At 37.1% G+C, this 13,006-nt stretch overlaps 1 protein-coding gene across 1 annotated transcript in view; it reads right to left on the bottom strand.

Moving 5' to 3' along the window:
- The window catches only part of L3MBTL3 (L3MBTL histone methyl-lysine binding protein 3), a gene marked incomplete at its 3' end in the record, with an annotated part of 106,989 nt that overhangs the window by 4,626 nt on the left and 89,357 nt on the right, over positions 1–13,006 (bottom strand). Inside the window, exons 18-20 of the mRNA XM_079716627.1 lie at positions 12,419–12,498; positions 1,416–1,585; positions 913–975 (exon numbers count right to left, since the gene is read on the bottom strand). Of these exons, the coding sequence (XP_079572753.1) occupies positions 913–975; positions 1,416–1,585; positions 12,419–12,498 (313 nt within the window). The remainder of the gene's footprint in view (positions 1–912; positions 976–1,415; positions 1,586–12,418; positions 12,499–13,006) is intronic.

Here is a 13,006-nt window from a genome sequence, read left to right as displayed (position 1 = left end):
GGTGGCTCAATTCTTGGCTGTGCCGACACTCTTGCAGTGTTCTTAACTGAAAGTGTGCTATTTGCACAGTGGAGGCTAAGCATAGGAGCAAACAAGGTATCTTATAGCTGCAGACAGCAGATGCTGGACAAAGCCTTCTGAGATGACTTAGTCCTCATTGTACCTTCTGAGACCAGGGTGATAACTGACTGTTCTGCTTGGAGAAGATGACAGGCAAGTGGCTTATTTTTAAAGGTCTCTAGTGAAAAGAGTCTCCTGCTTCTAGTGTAGTTAGAAGTAGAATTCCTTTTTGTCCTAATGCTCACTAGAGGTGGTATCATTATTAATCATCCCTTATATTGAAGTTTTGGACAGGCAGATGAAAACAACTAATAAAATCATCCTCCAACAGCAGACGGTAATAAACGTAATGAATATCAGTTAGTATAAACATCACTGAGAAATGTATAAGATCTAAGGGATTGTTTTAGCAATAATGGTAATATTAATTATCAGCATAAAATGAAGTTAATTTTGGTGTTAAAATGATGTTTGAAAATAAAATAATGGGAACTAATTTTACTTTATTAAAGATGAAACGTTGCTTCTTTCTTGCGTTGGTTTCTTTCTGTGCTATACACTATATAAATGCATGTTTTTAAGTTTTGTGTTTGTTTTGTTAAATAATGAGCTTAGTGCTACTGTTGTGGGGCATCAATAAAATGGCACAATTTCCTTTGCATCTAATTTTATACAAACACATTTTTATACAACTGATTAATGCTGCTTGTTAGACAACTCGATATCATTTTGTCAGTTTCAACATAACCCGTCTCTTCCTTCCTCTGCCAATTTAGAACATTTCACCATTGACTGCCTTCCAGTGCTTTGTCCCCCCTTAAGTAACATACTGCAATTTAGTGGATTACTTACTTCGTCTTTAAATACCTTTCCATGTTCTTCACATCCAGGTAAGCTCTGTATGAATTCTGACACCTGTTAAAAATAAGATCAAAATTCCAGTTTAGGGCTTCCCTGGTGGCACAGTGGTTGAGAGTCTGCCTGCCGATGCAGGGGACATGGGTTCATGCCCCGGTCTGGGAAGATCCCACATGCCGCGGAGCGGCTGGGCCCGTGAGCCATGGCTGCTGAGCCTGAGCGTCCGGAGCCTGTGCTCCGCAACGGGAGAGGCCACAACAGTGAGAGGCCCGTGGACCTCAAAAAAAAAAAAAAAAAATTCTAGTTTAAAAAAAGAAGCCAGAATCTAAATGCTACAGGTTCAAAATATTTAACCTATACTTTCATTGTTTCTCTCAGAATTATTTCTTCTCTTTCAGAAAAAAAAAAGACTAAATCCCACATGTATTCATGTTGTCCTCTCCTTAAGCCAGTACTCCTACGTCTGGCCCCTGGCAGACCAAGAAAATAAAATATACCTCATCTGTGCTCCATTTGGAAACTTTACTGGCAGGGATGCCGGCTACAGTTGGGAGAAGTTTGCTCTGCTGCTCCCAGCGCAAGGGCAGACATGGAATCGGGGACTTAAAGGACAGAAAGACCGCCGACCGCCGCTGTCCCTGCTGTACGCTGGGTTCTTCCCGGGCACCTGGTTGACAGAAACAATCAGAAATTCACTCTCTGAAAAGCAGCCAAAAAAGCCCCCAATGCCATGTGTCGCCCCCAAACAATGAGTAGCATGGAAGCAAGGTAAAGCATTGGTTCAACATTACATTCATTGAATAATTACACTCTCGTTCATCTTTACTGAAAGTCACCATAAGAAACAACCTAAAGTTCAACTGACATGTTTGCCACATCACCCATCACTGAAGACGTGCATCATTACATCATTCAACGTTCCCTCTTTAATGCTTCAGATAAGAAAGCTGCCCCCAAGCTTTAGTGACAAGGAAAATAACTCTCACCCTATGAAACTATATTTGGTTCCCTTTTGGCTTTGGATGTCCTAAAAGTAAGAGCCAAGTTGCATGCTCAAGTCCAGCCACTGTGTTTACCCTGTAGTTACCATACCTGTTCTCTCCTTTTACTTCAGCCCTGTTTTGTTCTTCCAATTTCTATTTACTAATCACATCGATTTTTTAAATAGCCAACTTATTTTTTTGAAAGGGGATATGAAATTATTGAAATAAAAATAAAATAGCATAAAGGCAAATGCTTTTGTCATTCTTCATTTGTGAAGATCAAAGTTAAAACTACAGAATATTCAACTTATCTGCTGGTTCTTCTGACTCCAAACCTAGTTTACCTGCTGCTCTTCTAAAACGGCTGTTTTCTAGCAAATGTTTTTTTTGTCCTTGGGACTCCTGACTTAGAGTTTGTCCATCATTATCTCCGTAAGGTCGGATCCTTTAGAATGGAAATCTTTTCTGAAAACTACTTACTCAAAGCCCATCAGAAGAAGGCACCTCCCCACACTTACTCTCCACTCTGCCCACCAGCTCAGCTAGGAACTGAAGGTGGCAGCACACCTAAAACCCCCTCCAATCACACCCCACCCAGCAAGGAAACCACTTCCCTGAGTTCAAACACCATCGCTTCTTTTGCCCTGGTTCTGAACTGTAAGTTTGATGAAAACTTGGTATCTGGCCTCTTTCTCTCAACAGGGTCTGTGTATTCATCCACATTGCTGTATGTAGTTGTAGCTCACCTGCTCTTTGCTGTGTGGTTTTTCATTGTTATAAATATTTCACAATTAATTTGGAGCTGATGGACATTTGAGTTGTTTTTAAGTTTTGGCTAAGACCGACAGTGTTGCTATGAATGCTCTTGTACATATCTTTTCTTGAATATATGTATGCCTTTCTGTTGCATACATACTGAAGAGTGGGACTTTGTGGTTATAATATTTGTGTACATTAAGCCTCATCAAATTCCACCAGTTTTCCAAAACAGCTGTGTAGTATACACCTACTAACAGTATAAGAGTGTTCCAAATGCTCCATACATGTTCTTATCAGCATGTGGTACTGTCTACCTTGCTCACTGTAACCCTTTTGGTGCGGGTGTCATGGCATCATATTGTGGTTACAACTGCATTTGTCTGATGACAAAGTTGACAATCTTTTTCTATGTTCATTGGTCATATGGAGAAACTCTTTTGTGAAGTACTTATCTATTTTATGCCCATTTTTCCATCAGGTCATCTTGCCTTTTTCTTACTGATTTGTAGAAGTTATCTATCTATCTATCTATCTATCTATCTATCTATCTATCTATCTATATATATATACTCGGGGTAAGAATCCTCTCTTGAAAATATGTATTACTTATATCTCCTCCCACTCTGTGTCTTCTTTTTACTCTCTTAAAAAGGTCTTTTGATAAACAGAAGTTCTTAATTGTAGTAAAATTTATTATTTTTTTCTTTTAGGGATAGTACTTTTGAAGAAATCTTTGAGAATCTTTGCTTACCCCAAGGTCCTGAAGATAGCCTCCTCTGTTTTCCTCTGAACACTTTATGTTTTACCTTTCACTTTGAGATCACAATCCATCTGAAATTTATTTTTGTGTATGGTATGAGGTAAAGATCAATATTCATGTTTTTTTTCCCACATGGATTTCTAATTGCCCAACCATGATTTAATGAAAAAGACCAACCATCCTTTCCCTGCTGTACTGCAGTGCCAGCTTAAAAATAAATCTCAATGTGTTTTCAAATATCCTCTTCTGTTTCACTGGTCTCTTCACATGGACCCACAGACTTTAATTACTCTCATTTTATGAGCGTACTGATATCTGTGATCTAGGTCTTCTTCAAGACTCCTTGACTATCCTTACCCCTTTGCATTTCCAACTTTAGGATCTGCTTGTTAAAAAAAAATGCTAGGATTTACATTGGGATAACCACTGAATATACATCAATTTGGTGAGAGATAACATCTTCACAATATCAAGCCTTTTAATCCAAGAACAAGGTATCTCTCTCCATTTCTTTGGATCTTAAAATACCCCTCTTCAATGTTTTGTCAGTTTCATGTAGAGGCCTTGCATATCTTTTGTTAAATTTATTTTTATGTGTCTGATGTTTTCTGTTGCTATTATAAGTGGTATAGTTTTTAAAAACTATTTCCTACTGTTCTATGGTGGATCTTTAATAACTTTTCTCTTCAACTAGCCTAATCTAAATTTGAATTGCTCTGAATGTTAGAAAAGTCACTATACTGAATTAAAAGAAAAAAAAATCGGGCTTCCCTGGTGGCGCAGTGGTTGAGAGTCCACCTGCCGATGCAGGGGACACAGGTTCGTGCCCCGGTCCGGGAAGATCCCACATACCACGGAGCGGCTGGGCCCGTGAGTCATGGCCACTGAGCCTGCGCGTCCGGAGCCTGTGCTCTGAAGCGGGAGAGGCCACAACAGTGAGAGGCCCGCGTACCGCAAAAAAAAAAAAAAAAAAAAAAAGAAAAGAAAAAAAAATCTATCTTACTGGAGCTAACACCCACTGGTCCTTGCTCTATCTGAGTGAGCTCATATAGAAAACTGTGTCTGCTCCCCATGAAACCTTTCAGTTCTTCAAATATTTTATAAAACACCCTTCATGGTCCCTCTTTCCACATTTCATCCACAGAATCTCATATAATTGGTTTTAAGGTTTTAGGTCTTCATCCTATTTTACTGAAAATCTATTATGAGCCAAATATACAAACCTGTACCAGTTTGTTTTTATTCTTTTAAAATTGCCCAGAGTTCAAGAAACCTTTGTTTTGCATAAATATGGGGTAACATAAAAACATTCCTTAATCTCAGACAGTCCCAAGAGTTCAGCAATTATTTGCAACACATTATTTGTAAATCCTTCAGGAGATGGACTTACATGAAATGGTAAGAGCTCTAGTTCCACACTAGAGTAAAACAACACAGTCTACTTTGTAACTTGTATTTGGATTGCCTGCCACAGAGTGTCAGTTTTTTCCAAAGCCATACACTTTCTTCTATAACTATTTATGTTCTGTTGACGCTTGGCACTGTTTCCTCCTTCACTGAAGCTCCATTCTATGTTCATTCTATTCCTGCTGAAGTTGTATTATTCACAGTTCATTTCTAATGCTCCTACATCATTATTTCTTAGAAAAATAACTGAGCCATTCTAAAGAAATGACTAAAAACCCTAAAGCTCCTATATTTCTGGTAGCGTTTGCATGTCTTTGAAGCTGACATCATACATAGGTGTAGACTCATACACGACTCCAATACTAATACCAATTTTGCATGCTTCACCTTAAGACCCCCCTTCCTTTTGCTGATTCTTTCATGTTGACTGATGCCCAGTGTTATTTTCTGATGAATGGGGCAACTGTAGCATTTACCAACCACAGAATATGTCATCTCCTCAGAAGATGTTAGGTACACGCTCTCAATCCAAAAAGGATAAAGAAAACAACTTCATTTGAGTGGATATGTATTGGATCCCTTGAAATGCACAGAAACGTGACTCCAGGTTTTTATTTTGACATGTGATATAGACTAAAATAAACGTACATAGACTTTGGCTCAAGTAGCTGGCTCAGTGCAAAGAGTAGGGAAGAGTAGGTCTGAATGTGTATAATGTGCTTTAGAAAAGAAAACAAAGCTTTTTTATTCTGGAAGACACTTCTGCCAATAGCATTTTATGAGGGTCAGATTTCTCACCACCCTCCTCTCAAATGATTTACTTGCATGAAAAATAATACTTTTTAAGGAGTTCTCTGTATTTTTTGAAGTTTCCCAAGAAGAAAATTTACCCAAGGCATATGGTCAAACTTTTTCTCACTACTCCCACACCCTGACTCTCCTTCCTCCTGGGGAGAACAGTAACTGAATAACTAGCCCCGCAGAACCACCCTTGACCAAGATAAGACCTTGGGAACAGACACTCTGCAAAGGAGAGCAACAAGATACATTGAACCTGACTTCCTAATACTGCTGAGTACCATTAAATCCTGGAGCACCTACCTTTGAGCCTCCTCCATGTGAGAGAGAGATAAGCTGCTTTTACCTGATATAAACCACTTGTATGTGTTTTATGTCACACACACACACACACACACACACACACACACACACCTAATCCTAATCACTACCAAGGTTTACTGCAAGAGCATTTATAATAGTGAGAGACAGGAAATAACTAGCTTAGATATCCACTAGAGATTGGTCTATTAAATGATGCTGCATTGATCATCGATCCACAGAGGGAATATTTAATATTATTTTGTAATTAGTATAAATATTTATGTAAAAATGATTGTAGTATTACATAGTTAGAAAACTGCAGGTTACACACTAGTTAGTACAATATTTCAGATATTAAAAAATCAGCAAAAAACTCCCCCAAATTCAGAAAATGGTGTGTTAGAAAATAAAATTACAGATAATTTTGATTTTTTGCTATTTGATTCCCTGTATTTTCTAATTATTCTATAATAAATATGTTATTTTAACAATAAGTTACATAAAACCAGAAGCTGATATTGAATAAGCTACTTATTGTTACTCAAAAATAATAACAAAAAAATGAAAGCCTCACTTTGGTGACTTGGAAAGCAATTTAATGCACTTTTGGAAATAATTATTAAAACATCAATTGCTGGGCTCCCTTAATATCAGAAGCAAGAAAATATTAGATGGGAGTAGCGTTAAGAGAAATAACTTTGTGGATCTTTGGTTTTACTGCTATTTCATCTCTCTAGACAATTATCAAATGAGGAAGATTTTTCTTATGTTGATACTTAATGGATGGATAGGAAAGCCCTGCCTCTACCATTTACATATATTGTTTATAATATGGAAATCACTCATTCAGCAATTACTTATTCAGCACTTACAATGCAATGTGGAGGGCTACATCAATACAGCATATTCTTGTAGACTTTCTTGAAATGAAGTTTAATAGATAATAATGTAGTTATCCAAAGCAGAAATTTGCAAATACAAATGTCTCTCAGTTCTGGTTGAGAATAGAGGTATTAAAATCCTTGATTTGGCTTAGGGTAGGAAAAAGTGAAGGAGAAGATTAACACTTGTAAGAAGACAGGTCTGATAAAGGTGATTGTGAAGAAATATATCTTCCAATGTTTCATGCAGAATCAAGACAATAAATCTTCAGAATAGAGACCACCATCTAAACCAAACATGAAATCTCCCAGTAGAAAGAGATGTCTTCACTACCATGGAGCCTGAGAACCTGCTTCCTATAGGACTGTTCCCATTTGGGCCCAGTAGAACCACAGGGAGGGCAAGATCCAGAGAAAAGGAAAAGTTCTCTTCATGTTCCCTGCTGCTTTTGGACTCAGATCCCATTCTGCTTCCTGTTTCCAAGTCTGAACAATGCTAAATCAACAAGCCACAGCATGACTTGCCACTTGTCCTGACTCATTCCTATCCCTTGAAGCCAGTGACAGAAGTGAGACCAGAATCTCCAACTGCCTTCTTTCATTTAAGTTTCAAAACAATGCTAGGAGGTAGCTATCCCGAAGATGAGGAAAACACATTGTGAGACAGGGCAAAACCCACAGCCACCCTGTGAGATAGGGGAAGCATCAGAAAGAGACCCTGGATCTTCTGTCTCCTAATAAGAAAGTATAGGGTCATGGTCAAGCGGGTGAGTTTAAGAGTCTGATATACATGGATTCAAGTCCCTGTTCTGCCACTAACTAGCTCTAAATTTTGGCTAAATCAATGTAACAGGATCAGTGTAAGGATTACATGATATTTTAAAAAATGCTTATTCCAGTGTCTGACATATAGTAAAGACTCAGCAAATGGGAAAACTTATTCCTATCTCGAAAGAAAGGCATGCCACTGAGAGTATCCTGAATATAAAAAGGCAAAGATGAAAAGGAGTCAATGACACTTTTAAGCTAATATTCCATGAGTCTATAAAAAAATGCTCTTAATGTGAAAGGAAAAAAAGCCAGAAGGAATGGGATACATCTGTCAACCAAGTTTTTTTTAATGGAGTTACTAACTGGTGACTAAATATAAAAAGGATGAACAATAACAATGATTGGGTAAAATAAATGGATCACAGCATCAAGGAATGTGGATAAAATTAGCTCCAAGATCCTAAACTCAGGCGTGAAAAATATTTGAGGATCATTTCAAGGTTAACAACCAAAATAAAAACCAACTGCTATGGAAGCAAAAAGCAAGCCTGATTTTTCAAGTGAGAATCTAGTACATTACAAAATAAAATTCAACTCTTTCTGCATATCAGCACCCCTGAGAGAGAAAGTTTGAAGAGGGGAAAAGAAAATTACACATTTCCCAGGAATACAGGAGTTTAAATTTGAAGGTCAATTTATAGGATCCTTTATTAATGGGCCTTCCTACAATGGAGGAAATGAATTAGTTTATCTTTCAGGCAAAGGAGACAGACGCCAACAAAACGAAAAAGAAGAAAAAGTGATGCATTGTTTTCAGTAAAGGTCCCCAAAGGTCAAATTCGGTAGCATAGTGGCAATCATCAAAAAATCAAAAAGGCTCATAATCACACATATTGTACGGAATTAAATTGAATTAACTGAAGAAACAAGGTAGGAAGATTTTTTTTAGGGGGAAGTGCTTTTAAAAATCAATTTGCTCTAAGACTCCAAACAAAATAGTTCTCATGGGCTTACTGAATCTTAAATCCTACTAGCTATAAGGAATACAGGGTGGCCTCTTTTCAGACTCCTCTATACTAAATAGTGCACAAAATGCAAGAAGATTTCTCTCCTTTCCCTTATCCCCTATTCCACCACTGGTGAATGACATTGTGAATGAACACTAGTTGAGCACCTACTAGGCTCAGCATATCTACCTGACCCTCAGGCTCAGGTGTGAAAGAGGAATTCTACTGGCACCCAAATGGGAGCATTGAGGGGTAAGTGTTCTTCACAAAAAACCTGGGGAAACTTCTCTGCACTCAAAAATGATAAAATAAAAAACAATCACCAGGGGCCTCTGATACGTTCTACAAAACATTGGGAGAGGAGTATTGATTTATTGACAGAAGAGTTTCATGATTTTAGTTAAGGCACAAGGGAACATGACCTCTACAAAACAAACCAGGCTATGAAAAGAAAAAAACAAGCCAGTGCAGGAAATTAAGGGAAAATAAAAACCACTATTAAAATTCATGTTAATGGCAGTAACTAGTAGACTTGACAGGGCTAGAGTAAGACATTTCAACTTGAGAAATATGTCTAGAATATCAAAAAATGCATAAGCTGTTGAAATATTAAAATACTTCCATAATGGCTGGTAATAGTCCCCTCCACCCTCAGCAGTCAGGCCCTTGCAGGACTTCCCTAAGATGCTGCAACGAAGTACAGCAGGGAGCTTCCAAATTCTGCTCCAGCACTAAGGCTGGTGTTTGTTTTAACTGTCCTGTGCAATGTTGGCTGTCAAACCAATTGTTAAATATTTTGAATATCATCCTTTGGATCTAACCCAACAGTAAAAGGTATTATCAATCAAAAAGGAGAAAAGAACAAAAGTAATAATAAAAATAATAACTGAAGGAATTTTTCTGAATTAAAAAAAAATCCTGGATCTAAAAAAAAAAAAGTAAATAAAGCGCATGACATCTCAGGCAAAATAATGAAAAGACTGAATTTAGGAGCCAGATTCATTGCCTAAAACAAAAAGATTGGATTGAATTGGGCCTAATCCCACATATGTGAAAGGATGTTTTGGTTTGTTGTTCAGTTTTTTTCAGTTCTGTTTGATTTTTCTTAAAGGAAAGTCAGAGACCAAATGACCAGCTAGGTGTAGTGGACACTGTGGTGGGGTTCCCCTTCGGAACCCAGAGATTCATTCTCCTACCTGCTGACTGCTGATGCCTCAGAGATACCTCCCTCTCCAGGAACTGCCCTAAGCCAGAGGGACGCTCCTTGCCCAAGGACACAGCCCCTCTCAGCCAACAACCAAGGACTGGTCAATACAAAGGCCTGGTCCTCATGCCTAAATTCGGGATAACTCAGAAGGGTCATCTGGAGCTCCTTTATGGGATCGACTGAGGCTTCTGCTGTAACTGCATCGCAGCTCATTCTGCCCTCTGTTGCTTCTCTCACTCTCTCATTGGTATCGTTCCCAAGAGTACCCACCAAAAACTTTCTGCACACAGTACTCCCAATGTCTGTTTCCAGAGAGCCCAATCTGAGACACTAGGTCATGGCTCTATTGAGACCTGAGAGGCAGGAGGACAGAAAAAACTAAACACATCCACCCACTGACTAGGATCTGAGATATCACCAAGATCACCAAGATACAGGAGCCCTCAGACACCATAAGATCTCATTTTGGACTGAAGGATCATGGGGTACAGGGAAAGACAACCAATAAACTCTTAAATGATAATGTCAGGAAGTGAAATTCAAATCTTTTCCATACAACATGAACCTGGAAAAAATTTTCAAAAAAAAAAAGAAAGAAAGAAAATCTAAAGCTAAGAAAGCAGTTAAATAAAAGCTGACAAGCATAACATGATTTCACTACAGTAAAAATTAATTTTATGGAAGTTTTACATAAAATGTTTCAAAAGAGAAGGGGAGTCATCAAACTCATTTTAGGAGGCTAAAACTGGATGAGATATTAATATGCGAACCTTACTTAGGAACATATGTGCAAAAATTCTCAAAGCAGCTTGTTTTTATGAGGCTTCCTTTTACTAATGAAAAATAAGACAGTAAGTAAAATATGCATATTGAACTATAGATTTTATGGGTGACAAAAATAATAAAGAGTTATATATGAATCCTAGCAATGTTTCTTTGGAAAGAATTGTAAGACAGAAAAACTCAGGCAATTCAAATAAAAAAAAATAGGATAAAAATACACAAAGTTTGAAAAGACATAAAACTACCACAGAAAAAGAGAGAACACCATGCATATCATGTTAATAAGCCTGAAATTCTCCATTAATTAGACTATTTTCAGAAAGAAATGATCAAAATCAGCTCAGCAAATAAAATGAAAAGTGAATTGCATCACCAAGTTAGGAAGAAACTGAAAGGTTATCAAAAAGTTCACAGCCCAGAAGATTTTATTATGAATCTGCCTAAACCTTGCAATGATCAGATAATTCCATGCAATAGACACTCATTTCACAATACTACTACTACTTCTGCTATTACTACTACTACCACTATCAGCTAATACTTTGGCCACTGATGCATTTATTCCTCATAATAATCCAGTGATGTGGGTACTATTAAGAAACTGAGGAACAGAGAAGTTAAATACCTTTCCCAAAGCCAGCCACACAGCTAGTACTGGTGGAGCTGAGAAGAGAATGAAGGCCGTGCTCCTAACCACCATTCACAAAGAAAGGCTGAAGCCTTTGATTAAGAACCCGATATACCCTGATGACAAAAGCTTCGTAAATTAAATGTTTTTCTTCCTTTCTAAATGACCAGAAACATTATAGCACTTATTATGTGCCAGGCACTGTTCTAAGCAAGTTACAAATGTTACTGTACTCAATCCCCATAACAACTGTGGGAGGGAGTTACCATCATCAACCTTCTGGACAGATAAGGAAACAAGCACTGAAACGTATTCCATAAAATGTCCAAGATTACACAGCTAGCAGGTGGTAGATCAGGGATGCAAACCCTGGCCATCTGAAGGGTTTGTATGTGGTGCAAGACTAAACACCATAAAACATGCTGAGGACAGCACAGAATATAACTTTTAAATTAATCATAAATTACTGCTTTATGACAACCAGATATGGAAATCAAAGCATCACTTATGGAATAGGTCATTATAGGCAAACAGTCCTTAGGTGCCATTCTACAATATTATAAACAGTCTAAACCAAATAAAGCACATGACAAGCAAAGTTCCCAGGGACAATCATTAAAATCATAATTGGGACATTTTCTTATAAAAAATAAATAATAATTATAACACTATGCATAAATTATAAATACCATCTATACTATGAGTAACAGTCATTACGACTTCATTGTTCAGTTAAACCACTGTAATGTCTATTCAGCAAAGATTTAAGACAAATTACTTTCTCCAATACAACTTAAAACTTTTGTTCAAGCAATTTCCTTTTCATTTTGTGGTATTAGATTAAGGCCATATTAGTTCTATTTGAATTTCAACACATTCTGAGATGAGTCTGAAACATATGAAGCAAATGACATCAACAATATCAAAAAAAATTACGACAAGGACCAAATAGAATGCCTTATCCGAACTTTATATACAATATTGTACAGATATATGCAAGAGACTGTAAATACAGGTCACAGATGAATCCATATCATTGTGAAGTATACACCAAATTTATCCTGAACAATAAACTTTTATTGCCTGTGGTAACAGAACCAACCAAACGAAGTTTATCTTTAATATATAAAAGGGACTGCTACATTCCAGTTAAGTTTTGATTGTTGAGTATTAATAGTAATACCCATCAATAATATGAGATTATTACGGGTACCTGTGGCTTCATGTGATGTCCTCATTTCACTCTCTGTTCTCTCGTCAAAGTCTTCTTTGACATCATCAGCATGCTGGTCTCTGAGAAAAATAGGTGTTTTAATATTTTGTAATAGGAGCGTTTAAAGAAATGGGAAAGTGGGGGTGGGTGGTAGTGGTGGGATGAACTGGGAGATTGGGATTGACATATATACACTAATATGTATAAAACAGATAATAAGAACCTGCTGTATATAAAATAATAAAATAAAATAAAAATTGAAGTACAAAAAAAAAGGAATGGCTCAACCCTGTACCTCAGCAACTGTTTTTTTTAAATTTAAAAACAAATGATACCATTAAAATGTTAGAAAGCATTTTCAGTTTTACTAAGAAGCAATTAATACTAAAAACACCTATAAATGTTCATTTTCCTCATTATCAATTTTCATTGACTGTTCAGAAAGATTTTAAAGCTAAGAATGGTATTAAGGTTAACTATTCTGGAAAATGTGGCTACTGAATAGTTCAACTTCAAATTGGGACATGTATTCATGAGGAATTTTACTTGTACTATATGGTAAGACCACAATTTTAAGTAAGAAAATGT

The sequence above is a fragment of the Hyperoodon ampullatus genome (genome assembly GCF_949752795.1).
Source record: "Hyperoodon ampullatus genome assembly, chromosome: 12".
NCBI lineage: Eukaryota > Metazoa > Chordata > Mammalia > Artiodactyla > Ziphiidae > Hyperoodon > Hyperoodon ampullatus.
Note: the sequence above shows the minus strand (reverse complement) of the source record. Positions and strands in the feature narration are given on the sequence as shown.